This window comes from Gymnoscopelus microlampas, assembly GCF_963454915.1.
Source record: "Gymnoscopelus microlampas genome assembly, chromosome: 15".
Lineage (NCBI taxonomy): Eukaryota > Metazoa > Chordata > Actinopteri > Myctophiformes > Myctophidae > Gymnoscopelus > Gymnoscopelus microlampas.
In genome coordinates this window covers 40,470,023-40,494,843 of record NC_139952.1, presented here as the reverse complement: position 1 = coordinate 40,494,843, position 24,821 = coordinate 40,470,023, and the positions used below count along the sequence as shown (strand labels likewise).

At 44.5% G+C, this 24,821-nt stretch overlaps 2 protein-coding genes across 10 annotated transcripts in view; both read right to left on the bottom strand.

The window, feature by feature from the left end:
• sdc3 (syndecan 3) overlaps positions 1-13,214 on the bottom strand; it is a 69,936-nt gene extending 56,722 nt beyond the window's left edge. The window contains exon 1 of the mRNA XM_084079652.1: positions 12,560-13,214. Within this exon, the coding sequence (XP_083935778.1) occupies positions 12,560-12,619 (60 nt within the window). The 5' untranslated portion in view covers positions 12,620-13,214. The remainder of the gene's footprint in view (positions 1-12,559) is intronic.
• Positions 13,215-15,383: 2,169 nt separating this feature from the next.
• The window catches only part of pum1 (pumilio RNA-binding family member 1), a 56,169-nt gene continuing 46,731 nt past the window's right edge, over positions 15,384-24,821 (bottom strand). For all 9 annotated transcript variants that reach the window (XM_084079634.1, XM_084079636.1, XM_084079637.1 and 6 more), the window contains exons 18-23: positions 24,341-24,475; positions 22,564-22,701; positions 19,696-19,821; positions 19,135-19,256; positions 18,820-19,012; positions 15,384-17,527 (exon numbers count right to left, since the gene is read on the bottom strand). In XM_084079634.1, coding sequence (XP_083935760.1) covers positions 17,396-17,527; positions 18,820-19,012; positions 19,135-19,256; positions 19,696-19,821; positions 22,564-22,701; positions 24,341-24,475 — 846 coding nt within the window. In that variant the 3' untranslated portion in view covers positions 15,384-17,395. The remainder of the gene's footprint in view (positions 17,528-18,819; positions 19,013-19,134; positions 19,257-19,695; positions 19,822-22,563; positions 22,702-24,340; positions 24,476-24,821) is intronic.

Here is a 24,821-nt window from a genome sequence, read left to right as displayed (position 1 = left end):
ACGTTTTGAGCTAATACAGATCTGCTATTTTGGATACTTTTGTATCCAAAAATAGGGAGACAAGAGAGAGAGAGAGAGAGAGAGAGAGAGAGAGAGAGAGAGAGAGAGAGAGAGAGAGAGAGATACAGCAAAAATCTGGAGGTGGGCATAGAGAAAAGAGGAGGCGGAGGAGGATAACGGTGCGAAGAAGGAGGACAAGGAGGTAAGGGGGGGGGGGGGGGGGGGGCTACAAAACGGAATGAACGAATGAACGAGAGAAGAGACTCATTGAAGACATGGAGAGAAATATTACATGGGAGAGAGAGAGAGTGGGGAGATAAAGAGAGATAGATGGAGGGGGGGAAAGAGAGAAAGAGAGAGAGAGAGAGAGTGGGGAGATAAAGAGAGATAGATGGAGGGGGGGAAAGAGAGAAAGAGAGAGAGAGGGGAGAAGGGGACGAGAGAGAGAGATGGAGGAGGAGAGAGAGGGGGAAGGAGAGAGAGAGAGAGAGAGAGAGAGGGAGAGAGAGAGAGAGAGAGAAAGGGGGATAAAGCTGTGACAGTGGCAACCATGCTGGTTGTCATGGCGACCGGCGCTGGGAGCAGGTAGAGGCGAGTCTCCTGGGAACGAACAGCTCTCTCTCTCTCTCTCTCTCTCTCTCTCTCTTTCTCTCTCTCTCCTCCCCCATCCATCCCTCCATTCCACCTCTTTCTTTCTCTCCCTCTCCTCTCTATTCCTCTTTTAATCCTCATCCTCTTTCTATTCCATTCTCTTCTCCTGTTCCATATCTCTCTCTCTCTCATCCCCTTCCCCGTTCTCCGTCATCCCTCTCTCTGTCTCTCTACTCCCTCTCACCTACTCATTTTTCTCTCTCTCTCTCTCTTTCTTTCTCTCTCTCTCTCTCTCTACTGCACATCCTCTGTACCCCCTCCTCTCTCTCTCTCTCTCCTCTCTCTCTCGCACGCTCTCTCCACCCCCTCCCTCCCTCCCTCCCTCTCTCTCTCCATCCCCTCCATTAGGCAGCCCTCGCTCTCTTCCGATTTTTGTTGGTCTTTCTCTCTCTCTCTCCGTCCACTCTCCTTCTGCAAACTACACTTCTCTCTATCCATCCTTCCTCCCTTCCAGCCATAGCCCCCCTCCCCCTCTTTCACTCGATACACACCCCCCCCTCCCCCCCGCCTGCTCTATCCGTTTAGCGTTAAGTCAATCTCTCTCTCTCCATTCCCTTCGCCCTTTTCTGCACCTTCTTCCTCTCAATTCAATCCAAAGGAGCTTTATTGGCACGGGAAAACATACGTTTACATTGCCAAAGCATGTATGAACAGTTGGAGGAGGAACGGCATTGTGTTAACCCATTAAGGCCGGGAACGCATCTGTGTCATTTTAAGATGTCTTTGGCTATTCAAAAATAGAGGATCTACAAGCTCATAGCGCGGCATCGAGTGCCACGCTATGAGCTTGTAGATCTGCTATTTTTGAAAAATCGTGTTTTTTTTGCAAATCTTTGAATATATATATTTTTAAAGCGCACATTTGTAAAATATTTTGTTCCATTTTGCCCCCCCCCCCCAGAAGCAAAGATTTGAGTTACAAATGTTCGCTTAAAAAAAATATAAATTCAAAGATTTGCACACATTTTCACGATTTTTCAAAAAATAGCCAAAGAAATCTATAAATGACAGAGATGCGTCCCCGGATTGAATGGGTTAAACAGAGATATGTCACGTTGCCACGTTAAATACACATGTTATATACACAGGGTAGAAAGCTCCTTTTTTTTTGGACAAATAGCAGCAATCTTTTGCAGTCACTTTTGGGACAATTTGCAGTATTTTCCCCAAATACTATTTAAATACGGTAGCATACAAAAAAAGCCTTAGATTTAAAATGTCTTTATAGGTAGCAGCTAGTCTATACGTGGCAACAATGTGGCAACAATGTCTTGTTGTTGCCTTTGAACATGATGTCTCTTCATCATGTATCTATCTACTGTACTTTTGTTTCTCTTTGTGTCTGTAACCTGTATCTTAACTGCTGTGCTCTCTTTGGCGCCTGAATTTGCCCCGCAGGATCAATAAGGTCTTATCTCTCTCTCTCTCTCTGTGTGTGTTTCCCATTGCCCCTCTATTATCCGGGTGCATTTTGTCATCACTCTCTCTCTCTCTCTCCTTCTCTGTCTCTTTTCTCAAGGCTTAATTTTATTCCTGCGGTCCTCTCATTATCTCATGGTCTCTCTCTCTCTCTCTCTCTCTCTCTCTCTCTCTCTCTCTCGCTCCCCCTCCCTGGCTATGTTCCTCCTCCCCAGCCCCCTCCTGAGAATATGTATGTGAGTATGCTGTGCGGCACTGCCCAATTACTGCAAGGGAGATCCTCTGTGTGTGTGTGTGTGTGTGTGTGTGTGTGTGTGTGTGTGTGTGTGTGTGTGTGTGTGTGTGTGTGTGTGTGTGTGTGTGTGTGTGTGTGTGTGTGTGTATGTATGTGAGTGTGTGCGTGTGTGTGTGAATGAGTGTGTTATCTTTGAGAGCAGTGAACGGTACAGTGGTTTGTTTTGACCTACCTAGCACCTTCCAGCCCCTTCTGTCTGTCCTGTGACTCACTGAGTCAACAAAACTGCTGCGATTCTCCAGGACCCCACCTCTCCTGTGGTGCGTGCATGCGTGCGTGCGTGCGTGTGTGTGTGTGTGTGTGTGTGTGTGTGTGTGTGCCTTTGAACACATTTGAAATCTGAGGCTTTTTGTCGTTTTTGGGAAGACACTGCTAATTCTCCCAAAAGTGACTGCAAAATCTTGAGAGATTTCTGCAATTCGTTTCAAAAAGCTTTATACCCTTGCCAACATGTATATATATATATATAACGTTGCAATGTGTGATAGCTCTGTTTAACACAATGCTGTACCCCTTTTCAAATGTACATACTTTCTCCATTTTTTTCTTAAATTGTTTTTATGTTTTGACACTTGCTTTGGCAATGTAAACGTATGTTTTCCCATGCCAATAAGGCTCCTTAGAATTGAATTGAATTGTGTGTGTGTATGCGCGTGCGCCTGTGCATGCATTTCAAAGACAGAGATACACACACACACACACACACACACACACACACACACACACACACACACACACACACACACACACACACACACACACACACACACACACACACACACACACACACACACACACACACACACACACACACACACGCTTTCCATATACGTTTAATACAGGCTTTGGGTGTGCATCTGTGTGCATCTGTGCATGCCATGGCTTAGACATGTTCTCACTTGAGGCAAAGAAAAGAAGCGTGGGGTCTAGCTTTCCCAGGTGGATGCATACAGACAGACCGGTTCTTTTTTTTTTTATACACCTGCAGCTATTCCAACGAACGCCTTTCCGCGGCGGGGAAGTTGGATATTGCACAACGCTGTCTGTGGAGTCAGCTGATTGCATGGGGGTTACACAGGTTCTCTCAGAGCCGTTGAGCATGAATATCATATCGTTGCTGTCAAGGCTGAAACCTCTTATATCCACACTATAATAATAACTTTATTTGTATAGCAGCTTTCATACAAAAATGTAACCCAAAGTGCTTCACTTTAAGATAATAAATAGTAGAATGCCAGAAAAAAATGTAAATTGGCAAACAGAACTAAACAGCAGGGTAGTTAAACTAAAGAGCAAGTCAACGTAGGGCAAAATTACACAAATTAATCAAAGTAGAAATAGCATTCTTAAATGCTAAATTCTTTAAAATGAAAAGAATAGACCCAGAAAGCGGCCTCACCGCTGTTCTTGTGAGAAGCTTCTGGAACCGCTAGTTAGGAGAGCGGCTAGGAGGACCTGAGAGTGTTCTGGTTGGAACATAAAACTCTATAGAATCCTTGATATATGAAAGGTGCCAAGTTATTAAGTGCTTTGTAAACAAATAAAAGCGCTTTAAAATAAAAATCAATTCTAAAAGATACAGGTTTGCCAGTGTAGTGTTGACAGGACTGGACTAACGTGATGGAAAGATTCTATAGTAGAACAAGTTCCTTTTATCGCGTCGCGTAATTGGAAAGTAATTCGCCGAAACCATCTTCTCTCGAATCTCTGTTGCTTCCACTATAGTACTTTAACCTGTGTTATTCATTATAAAAGGCCATTATTATAGAGCGTGGAAGTACTTCGTTGATATGGCGTAAGTCCTCATCATCGCCGTCTTTATCGTAGTTTTGGACATGTTGTTACAGTTACCTCTCTTCCTGGGAGACTCTGGGAATCGAGAAGGTTTTATTTGTCACTAAAACGTATGCAAAGTACAAGCAGCGAAACTCGTTACGCCAAAGATTGTGCAACATATATAGCAGATCTTGTCGATCTGCTATTTTCTGCGAAAGCCTTCCCCACAGAAAAGACACTATAGTATAGAGCCCTGTTTTAAGTAAAACATATATACGTATAACAGTATAGATATATACAGTGAGAAACAAATATACCATAAGATCCTGTCTTAGCAGGTACATTGGCTTATGAATATGCAGCAGTTCCAGCAGTGCGAGTGATGTTCATGTACATATCTGCCTACTGTGTGCATATGCATATCTAATCATATGCAATTACCTACACAGTTGGATATGTATTAGATACACACACACACACGCACGCACGCACGCACACACACACACACACACACACATTTATGTTGCGTTCACACTGGCAGCTACAAAGACACTGGCTACCATTAATTTTCAATGGAAGCCACCGACATGAAGATACAAAGCTACGTCCGAAGTTTGCAGCGGCTACAGAGCTACGAATAAAGTACAACACAATAGAAAACAGAAGGGAATGCAGTTTTATATCCGTTTTATCCCCCTAATAATGATGACTCAATCGGGCAATCCGGCACACTTCCCCTTCTTGAGATTCTAATTCCCTTTTCTGCGGAATTTCTTGACCTCCGACTTCCCAGTAACCGACAACATTAATCAAGTGTCATCATACTGTAGGTCACCAGGTCATTTTAGTGCAATGTTCCGTGGAAGAAAATAGAAAACACACACACAAAAAAAGAGCTACCTACTAAATGCATGGTCAGGGACCACATGCAATATTTTCACATGCAGGACCACCAGTGGTCCACGGACCACCTGTTGAAAACCCCTGCTTTATTTTTGGGACCAATGTTTGAGTCCATAGCAATAGCCCATTAAGACCTGAGGCGATTCTTAAAAATGTTTTCTAAATCCTAACAGTTTTTTGGAGAAAAAAAATCTAAAACTTTTTTTTCAAGATTTTTCAGAAATAGCAGATCTACAAGCTCATATCGTGGCACTCGGTGCCGCGCTATGAGCTTGTATATCTGCTATTTTTGAATAGCCAAAGAAATCTAAAGTGACACAGGTTTAAAGTCCGGGTCTTAATGGGATAGCACAAGCATAGAGTTAACATGCCGTACATACAGTGATGTATAATGGAGTGCATGTGAGAATTGGGGCCTATATATGCATGTCCGTGGCCACAGATGACTGATCCCCACGCAGCCACTTTATAACATGTTCTAAGTGAATGGAGAGTACTGGGACGGACGCGGTGAATGCACACGAGGAGTGGTTACAGTAAAGGAGGAGTACACATATTTTAAAGCTCATTGAGAGGAGCTAATTAGAGATTGTGAAACTGGTTTCCCTGCCTTTTATCGTCCCCATCGCTGCAAAGCAATTACCTCGACTCTGTATTCAGTCAAACACAAAAGCAATACACTGCAGTCAAGTGTACATGTACAGAGTCAATGCTCACCGTATGTGGCATAACGTTTCTGTCGGGTGGAAACCTTATATGTCCAAAACTGTTACTGTTCTGGATTCAAATTCAAAAATAGCAAAAGTAGCAGATCTACAAGCTCGAAACGCGTCGCTTCGCACCGCGTTTCGAGCTTGTAGATCTGCTACTTTTGATGCTGTTGTGTGACGCTGTAGTATGCTCGAGTAGGGCGTTAATTTACGGAAAACCGCAAAAAGTTAGAATATGGAGGTAAGAGGTTTCTGCCCGACAACAACGATAAGAGAAGACTTTCAGGTGTAGGGAAGCGAGTAACCACACACACACACACACACGCAGCGCTTGCCTGGGCAGGGTGGAAAAGAGTGGAGTCAAAGGTTGTTTTTTTGACTGAGGGCTGTGGATGCCTTTCCGTCTGTTGTGTACCTATTGTAACTGTCTCCAGCTCCAGCTGTGTTCCCCCTCTGTCTGTCTGTCTGTCTGTCTGTCTGTCTGTCTGCCTGTCTGTCTGCCTGCCTGCCTGCCTGTCTGTCTGTCTGTGGACCTCTCTCTGTGTCTGGGGGTCAAACTCCAAAAGCTTGTCCCGTTGAGGGGCAGCAGCGGATATGAAGAACTGAGATCCTTTTCATCTCCTTGATCTACGGGATATGAAAGGAAAGTGACCCTCCCCCAAGGCCCGAGCACACACACACACACACACACACACACACACACACACACACACACACACACACACACACACACACACACACACACACACACACACACACACACACACACACACACACACACACACACACACACACACACACAGGTATAAGAGACACTGCGGTGGTATTTCAGGGTGTGTGTGTGTGTGTGTGTGTGTGTGTGTGTGTGTGTGTGTGTGTGTGTGTGTGTGTGTGTGTGTGTGTGTGTGTGTGTGTGTGTGGAGAGTCTTTGTCCTGAGAAGAGAGTGAGAAGGACCCACTTCCTGTGTCAAATTGCCTCTCACATTCCACACTCTCTCTCCATCCCCCCTTCCACTCCATGCTATTTTGTCCCCTCCCTCACTCACTCACTCACTCGCTCGCTCCCTCTCTCTCCGTCTCTCTCTCTCTCCCTCTCTTTCTTCATGTCTCTATGGGGGGCTTTGTCCACCACCGGAGGCACAACACACTGATTCATTCCACAAGCTCAACATGATCCCCTCAAACACAACACCTAGATTCTCTCTCTCTCGCTCAGTCTCTATGTCTCTCTCTCACACACACACACACACACACACACACACACACACACACACACACACACACACACACACACACACACACACACACACACACACAACCAAACATAGGCCTGTGAGCACAAGTTGGCACCAGAAACACACTATTTTTGTGCCCACACACACACAGACAGATGGATAGTTGGGTACTAACTCATCTGAAGGCGGATGGATGAACATGCGCGGGCGCGCACACACACACACACGCACAGATGACTGTGGGAAAAAAAAAACATGCTCGATCTAAATTTACTTAGGATCAGCAGGAGGATGTCAGGATGTGACGTCATCACAACCTCTATCACAGGAAATACCCATTTGAGATCACCAACCGGGGAGCAATCATCAAAATAGCACACACACACACAAACACACACAGCCATTTGGTTGCGGTAGTTACTGGGAGATCAAAACAGTTAGGGCTGCATAAATCACAAAAGACAATCACAACGACATTGCAGTGTAGTCGAAGACAACTGTAATTTTCCAAACTGCACTAAGGCTTCCATTTGTTTTCCTCAGTAAGGTGTCTCAGTTGAGCTCTTAACCACTTCAACCCTATATATATGGTTGACCAGAGTCCCTCAGGGATCCATACTAGAGTCTTTTTCTGTATAGGCTATACAATGTCACCTCCCGGCCCCGTCCCTGCCCTGTACTACATGCCGAAGTGTCCATGACCATGAGCAAGACACTTATAACCCAGAACACAAGAGCTCTACCCCTGAGCTCATCATCATGACCCTCTGAACAGCCATCAGCTGGGTGGAGCTGAAACTTTCCTTTCCCAACACTCCCCACTGTAAAGCAAAACGTCTCGTTACCTTTTACAGCTTTTTGACTTTCTACAGGGATTTTGCACAGAAGTTTGCTTACGCGCACACACACACACACACACACACACACACACACACACACACACACACACACACACACACACACACACACACACACACACACACACACACACACACACACACACACACACACACACACACACACACACTGCAACAGTCATTTTGGAAGTGCAAATATGTCCACTGCTAACACTGTATGTTGGTGGTTTTCAACCCTTTTCATATCAAGGTCCATTATTTATTCGGCATTTGAGCCTCTTAGACCCAAAACTTCACATATTTTGTTATTGTTGGATACGATTTTGCCCACAATTCCATCCTGTATTGATGTTGTACCATAGGAGAGATAACAGGCAATCCGTGATCAAAATAACAATTCTTCTACATCCTCTAATTGCGTAGACTTCTTGTAAATTAAGTGAGGCAGATGTTTAACAATAATGTAACACTTGAGAGCATAAATGAAACCAAATGGGTCCATTTGGTTTCATTTTCCACTTTCAAGAGTTAAAGATCTATAAGGGTCCATTTGGTTACCAACTCTCCATCATTTAGCTGGGGACCACCTGGAACCCCCTTCGAGGACCACCGGTGGTCCCCGGACCACTGATTGAGAACTACTGCTGTATGTAAAAGAAGGAGAAAAAAAAGGTATGTCTGCATGTATCATATTCACATCCCATTCAAAGCCTAATATTCAGCAAACATATTGTAATTTGATTCCGTCACTATTGCGTAATGAAATATATCGTCTCTGTTCGGGTGAAAACCTCATATGTCCAAAACGGTTAAGTTTTCGAAATACAATACAAATTCAAAAATATTTTGCTATTTTTAGATGCTTTATAGTGTGATGCTGTAGTATGATCATAATGTTAAAATGTGGAGATAAGAGGTTTCTGCCCGACAGCAATGATATATATGTACGTGTGGGGCCAAAGTCACTGTATATGTCAAGCCTGATTTATGATCCGTCATACGACGGTGCCACAAATAGCTGTACAATAGATGTACAAGCTCACCACGCGCTGCATCCACGCGTTGGGTCCGTGGCCAAAATACATTTTGGGGGTCATTGACACGGAAAAGTTGGAGCACCACTGATACCGGTAGGATTTAGAAAACATTTTTAGATATGTGTTTGGCCGCGGAGGACCCCCATCTCAAAATGTTTTGTTCCAGGGACCCCCAGAAGCAAAGATTTGAGTTACAAATGTTTGCTTTAAAAATATATATATATATGCACAAATTTTCAAGATTTAAAAAAAAAAATAGCAGATCTACAAGCTCGTGTATATCTGCTATTTTTGAACAGCCAAAGACATCTAAAATGACACAGATGCGTTCCCGGATTTAATGGGTGACGGCTCTCCCCAGGATTGAGTTTTCTCGGGTTAGACTCGTGAGCATCTATGTGATGATGATGTTTGTGTGTGATGATACTGTGTCAACACACCATCAAATACACACCTGCGCTCATCTCACCACGTCTAGCGGTGTGTCTGTGCCGGCATGTGTGTGTGTGTGGGTGAGTTGTGTGTCAGTGTGTCAGAAGACACCTGTCTCTGTGAGCCGCAGAGTTAAAGACAGATTAGCTCACTTGAAGGCTCTTGTCGTCAGGGACCTTGGCAAAGATCAAAACCGGCTGACCCAATAATCGCCAAGCCGGTATAGCCCAGCCTCACCAGGACATGCCCACAGACTGGTTGTTAAGAGGGTTTCAACAGCTTGGGATGCCCAGAAAGGAGGCAAAAAGGGCTGGCAAAGTACTGTGCTGTCTCTCTGCTATATTTGGCACCACACCGCATATGGCGGAGCCGGAGATGCTGTCACTTATACCCATATAGAGTACTGAGTGACATGCTTGTTGTACCATGAAGACATATTCCATGATTTTGTGAATGTAACCTTAACTGTGCCTAATAATATGTGTGTCCTTGTATGCTCTCCTTTATGTGGACATGAATACATTGTTAAAATGTTGGTGTTTAACCAGTTGAAGCATTTTGCCAAAAATAGCAGATCATCTACAGTACAAACTCACGATGCGTCTCGAGAGATTTGGTGTAGACACTGGGGGGAAAAAATAAACCAATCCAACTACAGTTGCAGCTCAGGTCTGTTTCACTAGAGCAGTGGTTCTCAAAGTGGGGTCCGGGAACCCCCAGGGGTCCTTGAGGGGGTTCCAGGGGGTCCCCAGCAAAAGGCGTTAATACATTTTCGCCCCTTTATCCATATTGTATACGTTGGCTAGTAAAAAATAGCAGATATACAAGCTTGCAGCTGCTTTTTTTTATCATTCTTTGAAAAATCTTGAATCTTTTTGAATTTAGCATTTTTTAAATCAAATCTTCTCTTCTGGCGGTCCCTGGCACAAAACATTTTCAGATGGGGGTCCGCGGCCAAATGTATATCAATTTATCATGAAAAAGGTTGAAAAACCACTGCGCCAGAGGGTTTAAGACCATTTGAAATCATCTGCCAGCAGCAACAGTTCAGGAGGAGCCACACAGTAACACAGGATACTGACATTGTTGTGTGTAAAATAACATAGTTATTATTATACACTGACACTATGGTGACTACAGAGGGCTGTCTCACTCTCCTAACTAAACACCGGACACACACAATGAATGGACACTGACACCGGATACAGAACACAGACACCGGCGTGGAGAATAACCATAGACAAATAGCATATCGTCAATGTCAGGCAGAAACCTTGTATCTACCATAGTTCCGAATTGTTGTGTTTTCTCGTAAATTAACACCCTACTTGATCACACAACAGCGTCACACAAAAGCATCAAAAAAGCAGCAGATCCGCAAGCTCGAATCGTGGCTTTGAGCTTGTAGATCTGCTACTTTTGCCAGTTTTACATTTGAATCCTGAAAAGTAATAACAGCTTGGGGACACATGAGGTTTCAACACCGACCAGAGATGATATAATAGCCTATATATACAATTTGGATTTGAAATGTATTGCATTGCACCTTCCTGGATTACTGAGGCAGGAGGAGGACATTAACTACTGTAGCTCATTGGTTCTCAAAGTGGGGTCCGGGGACCCTCAGGTGTCCTTGGATGGGTGGTACCAGGGGGTCCCCAGCTAAATTCGTTAATATGGCATCACAATCACTGGCTATTCAAAAATAGCAGATATACAAGCTCATAGCGTGGCACTATGAGCTTGTAGATCTGCTATTTTTGAAAAATCCCTGGCACAAAATATTTTTTGAGATGGGGGTCCGGTCCGCAGCCAAATACATGTCATTTCGGGGGTTCTTGACATGGAAAAGTTTGAGAACCACTGCTGTAGCCTATATATACTGCAGCCAGTCAAAAAAGCAAAGACAATTACAACCCTATGATTACAGCTATGCAACAAGAGTGTGTAAAACACAGAAAATGAGAGCATGTCCCATCCATCATGCCTGTCTGTCTGTCTGTCTGTGTGTGTATTCTCTCAATGACTCAGACAGTCAGTCAGTGACATTCGGGATGTGCCTGTTAGAAAAGGTGTGGGTGGTGGGTGTGCAACTGTGCATGTGCCGCTGAAGGGGGGGGGGGGGGGGGGGGGGGGCAGGGGGTTCGCGCATCCCTAATCAGCTCCTTGCGATTCCCTTCCGATGACATCATTCCATCCTCCCATCTCTTCGCGCACCGCATCGCGGTTCTCCTCTCCTCCGTAATAATAACCCCACCCCTCTCTCTCTCTCTCTCTGCCACACACACACACACACACACACACACACACACACACACACTCCTCCGGTTAACGGGGAGATGCCCCTGTCTGTCACCCTGTCCCCCATTATCTCCCCTGGCCGTAGGGGAGGGGGGGGGGCATCGGCCCGCAGTAGTAGGTCAACCGGCCATCCGACACGACACATCCCCGACACCATAGCCCCCCTCCTCTCCCCTCCTCCCGCTATAGAGACCCCAGCCTGGTCCCCGGTAATAACGTGGTTAAAGCCCGCCATGCAGCCGCAGTGTGGCTACAGTGTAGCGGGATGGAGGAGAGGAGGGAGGCGGGCAGACACATAGCGGGGGGCTCCGGCACAAAAGACCCCGTCATCAAGCCCAATTAGAGATTACCCGCTAATTACCGAGAGGCAGCAGCGCACGCACACGCGCGCACACACACACACACACACACACACACACACACACACACACACACACACACACACACACACACACGCACGCCTCCCTTCGACTATACATAACGGGACGCAGGCTTGCTTGAGGCTAGTAGCGGCGCTCCAGAGAGAGAGAGACCCCATAATAAATAATAAACCCCCCCATTCTGAGACACAAAGACCGGGGGGTGGGGGTGGAGGAGGTGGGGGTGGGGGGCTGTGTGGGGTAAAAGGAGGGCAGATAATATGAGGGGTCGAGTGAGTCAGTGTGGGAGGATTGACTACCGACCACCGAGCATAGCGGCCAACGGAGCTGATGCCTCACGAGAGACGCTCTCTCTCTCACACGCACGCGAGCGCACACACACACACAACGTGTGTGTGCGTGTGCACTCGCGTGCGTGTGAGAGTGTGTTACACACACACACACACACACACACACACACACACACAGTATGTATGCCCTGCTTTCCCATTCCCTCCATTAAAGCAACAATAGGGGGATAATAAAACACAAAGGGTTATGGCTCCATGGTTCATGGTTCTTACCGTAGCGGTGTGCGCAGCGACCAGCGCCGCCAGTAGAGCCAGCAGCCCCGGCAGCTTCATGCTCCTCGGGACGGTGCCTCCTCCCCGGTGGTGGGTGTATACTGTCCTCCTTCTCCTGCTGCTGAACACTGCCTGGTGGTGGTGGAGCTGTCTGGCTGCTGGGGGTCCAGAGGGGGTCCTCACCTCACCGTACTCTGTACGCCAGGAGGACCACCGGGTTCGGGACAATAAACCAAACAAAAGGCGCTTCTTCTCTCTCCTCGGGGTTATATTGTATGTTGTAGTCTCCACAACTTCAGAGCTGGCCGCCGGTCCACGCAGCCAGCAGCACTACCATCTAATGATCTAATCCGTCTGCGAGCTGTGTGTGTGTGTGTGTGTGTGTGTGTGTGTGTGTGAGAGTGTGTGTGTGTTTAAATCCTGCCCTCTTTCTGTTAGAAAGATTACAACGCACCGGTCGGTCGGTCACGGCTGGCTCCCGGTTAACCGCTCGCTGAACCGAGGAAGAAGGAGATTCTACCAGGCCTTCTTCTATCTCTATCTCTCTCTTTCTCCGAGTCGACTTTCTGTGAGCTGATAGATTTACTGTAGAGACTCTCTCTCTCTCTCTTGCTCGCTCGCTCGCGCGCGCTCTCTCTCTCTCTCTCTCTCTCCTCCCCCTCTCCGTTGAGAGCAGGATGTTCCTTATGGCAGCGCCGCTTGGCCTGGGAGTCTGGCAGAAGGAGCTGTGTGTGTGTGTGTGTGTGTGTGTGTGTGTGTGTGTGTGTGTGTGTGTGTGTGTGTGTGTGTGTGTGTGTGTGTGTGTGTGTGTGTGTGCAGGAGGGGTCTCTCCTCCAAGTCCCAACTAGAGGCGAGGAGAGGATGCCCCCTGCAGCTCGTCTAGGCATCAGCACCCCCCCCCTCCCCCTCCCCCCAGTAGCCATCTCTCTTCTTTATTCATACACACATTTCATTCACATTCAGAGAGGGGGAGAGAAACAAAGAGAGAAGAGAGGGGAAGGAAGGAAATAAAGAAAGAAAGAAAAGACAGAGAAGTACAGAAAGAGAAAGAAAGAAAGATAAAACAGAGAGAAAGAAGGGAAGAAATAAAGAAAGGAGAGAGAGAAAAGGGTACAAAAAAAGACAGAAAGAGAGAAAGAACCAGAGAGAGAGAGAGAGGTGAAACACAGAAAGGAAGAGATGGAAAGAAAGAGAGAAAGAAAAAGAAACAGAAACATAAGACAGAAAGAAAGAATGAAACAAGGAGGGAAAGAAAGTTAGAAAATAAAGAAAGCAAGAGAGAGAAAGAAAACCAAAGTATGCTTTGGCATTGTAAAACGTATTTTATCATGCCAATAAAGCATATTGAAATCGAAAGAAAGATAAAAACAGAGAGAGAGCGTTGACTGTACTGTTCCACTTTTGCTTTGGCAATGTAAAACATATGTTCTCTCATGCCAATAAAGCTCCTTTGAAATTGATTTGAATTGAATTGAAAGAAAGGGGAGGGAAGGAGAGAGAGAGTAACTACCTGGGGACATTAGGGACCATGGTGGTGGGGTGGGGGTGTGGGGAGACGTAGGGCTAGGTCACATTCCATCCACTCTCCATGGGGCATTCATCCATTCATTCATCCACTCCATTCATCACAGTGCTGCTGCCGCTGCACCCCCAAGGAGGGTTGTTTGTTTGGTTTTGTTCTCAGGTGGAGGTTCCGGAAGGTTACACACCCACTTATCTACCCTAAAGAGCCTAGACACGCCACAGGCTTACCGGCCGGCCTGTGCTCTGCGAGACACCCCATCATTACCCAGCCAACTCATTTTTCACAACATAAACAGCCTTTTCAGTGCTGCTTGCCTGCTGCCCCCAAAACAGAGGTTATTATGGGACATGCGAGGACACATTCTACCTAGGGGGAATTGCCGCCATTTTGTCCTTAACCGGTTTCACCTGTCCAGGTGAACAGACCACAACATTAAAAAGGGTCACTCACACCGCTTTTCAAACTCTTTAGTAAACTGAATCGAGATCAGGATACCAGTTTTATCCAATCAGGAGAGAGACGTCATACAGCAGTGAAATTAGAAGTGGTGAATCAAATAATTAGTGCACACAAAATTGGAACCGGAACACTTTTGAATCCTTTGAAATGACCTTTGTGGGGTTGTCTCTCCTATCTGATTGTTATCAGGGCCTGAAAATGTACTTTCTGTTTACTGAAGAGATGGGGAGACCCCTTGCTTCTGAACAAACTACCGATCACCTATGTGTTTTTCTTTGTTTACTCTTACACAGTACACCCCAGTAATCCAATCCTCCCCTACCTCATGCTTCATCCAGTAATAGTTGAGCTGCAGAACCGTCCAGTTCAACCAGCATCATCTTTAATATACGAATTATATTAATATACATTTCTTTCTGGATTTTTAATCATGTGTCACAAACATGGAATACTTGACTACACCACTGCCTTTTTGTCATAAGACCAGTAAGTCGTCTACACAGCATAATTACTGGCCTGTCATCTTAAGTGTAATGAATTGAGTTATCTACTTTAAGACACCAGCCTCCAAACAACTACATAAACAGCACAGTGTCATTGTGCCATCGAATATCTTCCCACCTCTGACTAAGAATAGGTCATGGTTGTCACGTTGTCATGCACACGCACATTAGTAAAACACTCTGGTTGATATAATTTAGAAATGACACCCAAGAACCTTTGCTAGCGACAGTCTTTAACCAATGCATCTTTTTCCAATGCGTGTTTGAGGCAGTCACAATACAAATAAACCCTTCATAGCATGCAACACAAAGTAAAGCACTCCACTCGAGACAACAGTGAAATTTTGAAAGATTTTTTTGTTCAGTTTTGTTTCAAAATAAATCACACAATTGTTTAGAGACAATCTACAACAGGAGTTACAAAAAATAGTTGCCCAGGCAATAAGCATACACAGGTTTCTGTTAACTATACACATATGGTTACAGGTGTGCTCGTAGTAAATATACACAAGGCTGCTTTCCAAATGTACACCGCGCCGTGGCGGGCTGCCTCGCACCCAAAAAAGGACATTGACAGTATGATACAGCACTTACAGCACTAGAGAAATGCCAAAAAACACAAAAAAGGCTCCTCTGTACAATGTTTTTTTTTTTTTTTTTCACCCCTTCTGAAAAAGAGCGTAATTTCATCAAAATGTGGAGCACAGGGGGGTTGGGGGAGGGTCCCGACCCCAAGGAGGGGGGGGGGGACAATTTCTCCAAGCGCAATCCCACCACCCCCCTGACACGCACACACCTAAGTATGTACGCACTTTGCAAGAAGGGTAAAATCATTCTTCTTATAAAAGAACTAAAAACAAAAAGAGGAGAAAAAAATATATAAACACAAGCCAAACGAAGCGTCAATGAGGAGGAGACATCACAAACTCTAAGGCTTGATTTGTACCTGGTTGCGTGCCTGCTGTCATGAGCCAGAAAAAAAGACGATCTACAAGCTTGCAAAAATGTTGTAAGCTTGTGGATAGGCTTTTATTCGGCACGTGACACCAGCTCGCAACGAAGTACAAATCAAGCTTAACACGTAACGTGTTCTATCGGGGTGTAGTCACCAGGAGAAAGAAAATAATCAACCTCTCTTAATTTAAGCCGCGACCGAGAAAGATAAAACCGAGCATGGCGGATCTTTGTACAAGTACTACGCTGTATAGAAAGGGCATTTTCAAAACCAAAAAGAAAAACAAAAATTGATATTACAATTTACAATATACAACAACTCATATGTCACAACCAAGGAGGTGAGAATATACACTGAAATGCACAGGGTTCTTTTTTTTTCCAAATATTTTTTTGTGTTTTTTTCCCCTCCGAGTGAAGATTTTTTTTTAAGCCTTTTTTTTTCTTCTCATACCAAAAAACGGTGGTAAAGCACTTTTACATTACAAGGGTTTACAAATGTACAATTATACAGTCAGAAGTATGTGGTCACTACTAGGATACATTATAGATACAGATTCAACATCAAAAACCAGAAAAAACTACAAAGTTTTATATATATATTTATATATATATGCAAAGGTCTACACCAAGTATACACTTTATATTTATAGAAGCAAGACCAGAAAACTAATCTCCCATGCTAAATGATCTGTCTGCTGGTTAGCCGATGGCGTGCGCATTGTGTGTGCGTGTGTGTGTGTGTGTCTGTGTCTGTGTGTGTTGCCTAGGATTCCATGACGTGGGAACAAATTAAATAACTTTCTCAATCTCTTAGTGGTAGTAGATAACTCTGGCGAGAGGGGCAGGCCTTCGAACTCATGTTGTGTACAATATGTATGCGTGTACTTGTGTGTGTGTGTGTGTGCAGCAGTAGCAAAAAAGTGAAATGGTTTTTCTAAGTTTATTCAAAACGACGAAAAATGACAAAAAAGTGTCAGTGGAAGGAGAAGAGTGGAGGGGGCGAGAATGAAACGTCTCTCAACCCCCCCTCCGCTCCTCCCTGCCCTTCGACTCCGACGGGGTCGGGCTAAAACTCAACCAAAAGGCTGCCTGTTGTTTGCGAGGGTTTTTAAGGTTGTTGTGGACAGGCTCCTCCCAGTGGGGAACTGGTTGTGTTGGGGGTACAGGGGGTTGACGGGTAGGGGTTAGGTACAAGGGGTCAAGTCTTCAGAGAGGGGGGGCAGGGGGGGTTGAATTGGGGGGGGGATTTGTTGACATAAGTGTTGGGGGGTATATAGGGTGGCAGGTGAGGGTCATACTGTATACATTTGTATATAAATATATATACAGTATTTGGGTAGTAAAGACATGATTTGGGGGTATCGTTGGGTATTACGTTTGTTTCTGTTTTTTTTACATGATGCCATTGGGAGGGCCGCACAGGGGCCCCAGGTCAACACCATTCTTCATGTAGTACTTCTCCAGCTTGGCCAGGATGTGTTTGCCGTATGTGTACTTCCTCAGAGTGGAGATGTGAGGTCGGATCTGAGGTCGGGAGGGAGAGAGAGAGAGAGAGAGAGACAAACAGTTATGAAAAAACGTCAGAGCACATTGCACTTGGGTTACTCTTCAATTCCTATCCACTCCACACACACTAGCCTTGAGGTGCCAAAAAACAAAAACATCTGTTAAGATTACGCTTCTTATTGATGCTTGTGGGGGAAGAATGGGTCGATAAGGATACAGACACAACTAAGCGGAACAGAGATATAAGACCAGAGGACAAGTACACAAGTCTCGAAGCACTAAAGGCAAAGATCGAACCTTGAAACTCACCAAGCTCAAACTCTATGCTATGAGCGGACTGTTCAGATTCAAGGTTCAAGGGTTTGTTTTCTGTTACATCTTGCGTATTGGAAAACACAAGTAAAGACATTTTGTTCTAGTTCCTCGGACGAATTCAACACAGATCAACACCGCCCCTGGGGCGCCGCTGGGCCTAGCGGTTAACCCATTCAAAGCGGGAGCGCTTCTCTGTGAATCTCTGTCATTTTAGATTTCTTTGGCTATTCAAAAACAGCAGATATACAAGCTCATAGATATACATGCCACACTATGAGCTTGTAGATATGCTATTTTTCAAAAATAGTGAAGATTTGAATATACATTTGTAACTCCAATCTTTGCTTCTGGGGGTCTCTGGCACAAAATATTTGACCAATATTCGCTTTAAAAAATATATATTTGCACACATTTTCACAATTTAAAAAAAATAGCCGAAGAAATCTAAAATGACAGATGCGTTCCCGGATTGAATGGGTTAACCACAAATAGATTCTAATGCCCGACGACCTTTGCTGCGTGTCACTCCCCATTTCTCTCTCTCTGTCTCTCTATGTGCCCCAAAACTATTTAACCCATTGAGACCTGAAGCCGATTCTACATGTCTCCTAATCCCAACAGTATTCTGAAAAACGTATGTTTCTATATCAGAGGTGCTCAATCTTTTTCATGTCAAGGGCCCCCAAAATGATATGTATTTGGCCACGGACCCCCATCAAAATATTGTGTTCCAGGGACCCCCAGAAACAAAGACTTGAGTTAAAAATGTTCGCTTTAAAAATATATATATTTCAAAGATTTGCACACATTTTCACGATTTTTCAAAAATAGCAGATCTACAAGCTCGTAGTGCGGCACTCTGTGCCGCGCTATGAGCTTGTATATCTGCTATTTTTGAATAGCCCAAAGTGTAAAATAATGCTTTTTTAGCTCAAGTCTAAAGTCTTCTTAATGGGTTAAAAAAAGATCTACACCGCCCCATCCCCCGCGCCCACCTTGTGCATGACGATCTTGCGCTGGGTGGGCTCCGCCACGTCGATCATCTTCTGCACCACATAGTTGGCGTACTGGTCCTTCATCATGGTGTATAAGGCACTGTGGGGGCCCTCCGTCAGGCTGCACACCTCGTCTATCAGGAGCGCCCGCTCCGCCCGAGACGCGTGTGTTACACACTTCTCCACCACGTTACTGCGGGTCAGTGGGACAACAACAAGACAGTCAGTTACGCTAGAGTGCAAACAGCGGTAAACAAAACGAAACCTCCAAGCTGTCACGTCACTGAACGGAGATAAGACTCAATTTTCTCTTACCTGGCAAACTTATGCTGGCTGAGTCCCAGCACGTTGCCTCTGATCTCGGCCACAATCTTGCTTTTATCCTCGGCCCGGCCGTGCTCCAACACGTGCTGGATCACGTAGTTGCCATACTGGTCCTAAACGCAAAATTCACACACACACAGATGATGACACCACCAGATATCAACGCAGCGAGTCAAGTATAAAGGAAAGTTAAAGAATGTGATGATTTTGGGGAGAACTCGTTCTTGTTTGACTGCATTTGCCTTTATCTTTATGATGATTTCATTGTATTTTATTGATCGTTTAATTTGATTGTTTCTTTATTTTAATTTGTTTTAGATGACACTTGTGTTATGTCCTTGTTGATGTTACTGTGCAGATTTTTCTGTGTCGTCGTTTTATTTAATGTCATCGGTGTTCCTGAGAATTCCCCTGAAAAAAAGATGATGAATCTCAAGGGGTTTTCCCCTTGAAAAAAAAGCCAGAATGCAGAAAAAGAAACTTTGACTAAAGGAGTGTGTGTGTGTGTGTGCGCGTGCGTGACAAAGAGAAAGAGAGAGCGTGTTACATTACCTGCACCAACTGTTCTGTGTGCTGGTGGAGCTCCTCTAGTATAGGCAGGGTCTGTTCTGGAAGGCAGTGTTCTAGAATGCGTTGGATGACTCTGCAGCCGTAGGGGTGCGTGGAGAGGGCAAACACCTGCAACATGTCGACACCACAGTTAAAACATCTCAATGCACCGATTCCAACTAAAATGAACTCGATTCAATTTTGCCAGGGGTGTACTGGAGGTGGGGCGCGGTGGAGCGCCGCTCCAGTAGTTGTTTGAGCTGCACGTGCGTACACGTGAGAGTGGGGTAGTGAGAGTCTACTTCGCATATCGATCAAACAGCCATTCACACCTCTTACCAAACCCTTCAAAAGCTGCCGAGTGTCAACAGTGTGAATTAATGCATATCGGATGCATATCAATGGTCTATTGTGTGACCTGCTAAGTACTGTAGGTGTAGACATACTGTCAGAGGTGTTGAAGCAGTCCAAAGAGAACGTTTGGATAACAATGGCTGATGGATTCATGAACTAAATTACAGAGGTGACATCTGCAAGGTAAATGCATATGACAACACTAAAGCATCCCCATTGTGCAAGTAAATAGAATAACGTTTAAAATAGAACAACATTTGATATATTGCGGGTTAATAAATAGGCCTACATATTAAAGAGGTTATTTCAATCAGTGATCACTCACATGCGCATGTATGCGCGAGCATGTGCACATGTGCGTGATGTAGCGCTCCACTACTTAACACATTGGGTGCCAAAACCGTATATATACTTCTTTTCAAAAACTGACGTTTAGTGCCAAAACCGTATATATGCGTTTTTTGAAAAAAAAAAAAGAAAACAGCACCAGGAGATAGGATTTTTCGAAGATTTAGACTTTAACCCACTGCCTGGTTAACTTATGACTTCAAAAGCCTGTATCTCTGCTCCTGTGTACTTTTTTTTTACAATGTATTTTTGACTATTTTCAACTGGCTGCAACTATGGAACGGATTACCGAATGTTTTAAAAAAAATTCCCCCGACTGTAGGAGACCTCTATGTGTGTAATGAGGGGATCACCGTGAGGACGCTGATCACTGAAGATATTTTGTGACTACTTGAAAAAGGTTCAAAAATGGTTAAAAATCCAGGCACTCAACATACACTTTCTTAATAAAACTCTGGCACCCCAAGTGTTAAAACATCCACAGTACACCCCTGCTTAAGTGATTAAGGAGGGGAGGTCCAAAACATTAAGTTATTTGCTTGCCGTCAACACGGCAGTCTCATCCCCCAAAGGCACAACAATACCAGGTGTGTGTGGCTTTGAGCTCCACAAACAAATCTGAGCTGTTTGTTTGAGAAGCTGCCTGCTATGGACAAAACAAAACACCACCACATTGTACTGAAGTCAAATAACCGTAGCAATTGATTAGAATGCAGCCCTTTCGTCTTGTCTTTTTTGTTTTTCTTTTTGTTTGGACCCTTGGCTTGTATATTTAGTTTCTTGAAATCCTATTTCAATAAAAAAATAAGTGAAAAAGAGAAGCTGCCTGCTAGGCGTGTGAACAGGAGCGCTGTCACACACAAAAAAACATCACAAACAAATTAAAGGTGGTGGGCCAGACCCCCCACCAGGCTTTGAAACCGATGCCCTCTCGTTTTTTACATTGTTACAAAAGAAGAAAACACACACACACACACACACACACACACACACACACACACACACACACACACACACACACACACACACACACACACACAGAGCCTGACTAACACTTCATGCTAATGTGACATTTCACCGGTGGTGAGAAGATGGCTGCCGCCACTGTGCTGAGACTGCTGTATCCATGGCAACCAAGTCCCATCCGTGGGAGGGGATGGCTAGAGATGGTTTAATGTAGGTACGGGGGGGGGGGCTCTACGTCAATGGTTCTCAAAGTGGGGTCCGGTGGACGCACATGGGTCCCCTTCCTTGGGAAGGTTCCAGGAGGTTCCCAGCTAAATTAAGAGCCGATCTACAAGCTTGCAATGTGGCGCGTTGTAAGCATGTAGATCTGTTATTTTCAGACAGCAAAAAGCATTTTAACAACACAAATCTTGTATGGGATCTCTCTCTTCCCATTGCCCCCTCCCCCCCCTCTTCTTCTTCCCCTTCTCTTATGAAAATAACAAAAACGATAGAGCTTGCACAAAAACACATTTCACCCACTATTTTACACCATGTGACAATAAAGTTGATTCTGATTCTGTCCAATACTTTGCGAGATTAGCTCCGGATAATAAAGTGGCGGGCCTCTTATCAGTGGTGGAAAGTAACTAAGTACATTTACTTAAGTACTGTACTTAAGTGACATTTTGAGGTATTTGTACTTCACTTGAGTATTTCCAATTTCCAATATTTTTACTTCTACTCCACTACATCTCAGAGACAAATATTGTACTTTTACTCCACTACAATTATTTGAGATCTTTAGTTACTAGTTACTTTTCATATATAAATGATTACATTATAAAACATACAATAACCTCTTTAGCCCTATTTTATACCTAGGCTATTTTCAAATATTTAGTACTTTTACTTTTGGTACTTTAAGTACATTTTGACGCCAATACTTTTGTACCTTTACTCAAGTAAATTTTGAATGGACTTTTACTTGTAACAGAGTATTTTTATATTGCAGTATTGGTACTTTTACTTAAGTAAAGAATTTGAGTACTTTTTCCACCACTGCTCTTATGCAGAGTCACGGCGTAATAATAAAGTGTGTCTAAAGACTGTCATTCCAACCCCTTTGAAGGAGACAGAGATTGAGTGTAGAAACAATATTTTCCAGGAATGGGGGGGGGGGGGGGGGGTGAGGAGGGGAGGGGGAGAAAGGGGGTACCTTACCTGTCCCTTGAAGGCGTCTATGATGAAGTGCAGGGCATGCGGCTGGACACACTCGATACACTTCTGCACCACGTGATTCCCATTCTGGTCCTTTACGCACTTCAACACATGGCCGTCCAGCTCACGCACCATCTCACTCTGAGGGCGGGCAAGGCAGGCAGGCGAAGAGAGAGAGAGAGAGAGAGAGAGAGAGAGAGAGAGGGAGAGAGTGTTGAAACGCTTTGTTAGCGCGGGGAGTCAAATACTGCCTGGAAGCATTTCCCTTCATTTTTCATGGCAGCTCATAAACTCTGACAAACAACTTCTGGGCGCTTTCGACAGCCCGGGAGAAATGTACCCGGGTCCTCTCAGGATAGACGGATTGATTTTCTTTCACACACACACACACACACACACACACACACACACACACACACCTTTACCTTCGCCGGGGTGAAAAAAGTGTTGAGTGTGAACAAAATTATTTCCAGGAGATATTGATTTGAATAAAATTAATAATAAAGGACTACTGCAGGAGCTCAGAGAGCAGGCTCATTGCTGGTAACGGGGAACACGTGCGGAGAAAGAAAACTGCTACTTATGTGAGCCGGGAGGCACATTAAACCCTAATGGTGCCAGAAATCAGCTATGCGACCGTGAGGGACACGCTGTTTTAACGGCAGCGTTCTGATTTAAAGACAAGAAGGTAAGCGATGCGCAGCGCGGCCCCATGGGTAGTGGGATCTGTTGAGCTACACCGAGATACAGTATTACTTTTTTTTTAGCTTGCCTTCCATCGTTCAGTACAGGTTGATAATAACTTCACAACTTTACTGCCAATATAATTTCACAAGCCAGCTTGAGATCAAATGAAGGGGGTAGAGGAATTGATTATGGAGTCTGAATTTAAACGATCAAGATGGGAGGGTGGAGATTTTGATTCCTATTGATCAAAGGGAGGGCTGTAATACACACACACACACACACACACACACACACACACACACAAGCTTGTATTACTACTTGTGAGGGCCATCCAGCACATGTACATTATTCATTTCTCAACCTTAACATCCATTCTCACCCATAACCATCAATTCTCTCACCCATGGCGTCCCTAATTCTGGGCATGTAATTACAGGCGACCCGAAAAACCTTTTAAAAACTGAAATAACCGATCTTACAAGCTCACAACACGTCGTGATGCAACATGTTGCGACTGACTGACAGTGATTGAGTTCTTGTTGTCCTAGTTTAGTCTTCTTTGTCTTGTCCTATGTTTTTCTCTTTCTTTTCTCTTTCTCCGGACTGCGCCCCAAGCCAGTGTAATAATTGAATGGGGGGCGCACTACGAACACCGAACCCATGAACCTATGAACATGTTGTGAGCTCGCAGATCGGATATTTTCACAAATGTGATACCATGGTACGACTTAATATAAAATAGCTCTTAACCCATTAAGACAATGTCTTCTAAAAACAGTTTTTTGAAAAAATCTATGTTGCTACATCAGTGGTTCTCAAACCTTTTCATGTCAACGACCCCCAAAATTATATATATTTGGCCGCAAACCCAAAAGATTTGACTTGAAAAAATACATATATATTCAAAGATTTGCACAAATCTTCACGATTTTTGAATAACCAAAGAAATCTTAAAATGACACAGATGTGTTCCCGGTCTTAATGGGTTAAAAATAGGCCTGAGGACATGTTGTGAATACAAAAGGAAGACAAGACACAAGCAAACATTTTCCACATAGTGCCAGCCGTGGGGAAATGTTGGGGGTTTACTTACGATGACCTGCTGGTCCGAGGGGATGAACTCCAGGGCTTTCTGGATGACCCTGCAGCCGTACATCTGCAGTGCCAGGGACAACACGTGGCCTCGGATGCGCTCCGCTAGAGCGAGCTTCTGGTCCAGGCTGCCAAACTGCCAAAACACAAAATAAGCCTGCGGTAAATCCCCCTAATCCACATAAATACATTGCACAACACCAAAATCTATTGTCTCTTCGTGAAAAGAAAAAAGGTAGGCTACCTGTAGTCAAAGCAAAATAAATAAAATACAGGGAATACTATGGAATTATGGGAGGTGTTTTCACAGATGTGGCTTTAGTTAATAACCAGTGGCTCCTTTAAAAATCACACACATTACATAGTGGTTGATAACAGAGGTGGGCAATACGGACAAAAACATATTTAATACATTAATGAATAATAATGTCTTTATGTATAATGTCGCTATTAGAAACATCTCTATATGATCATGCTTAATT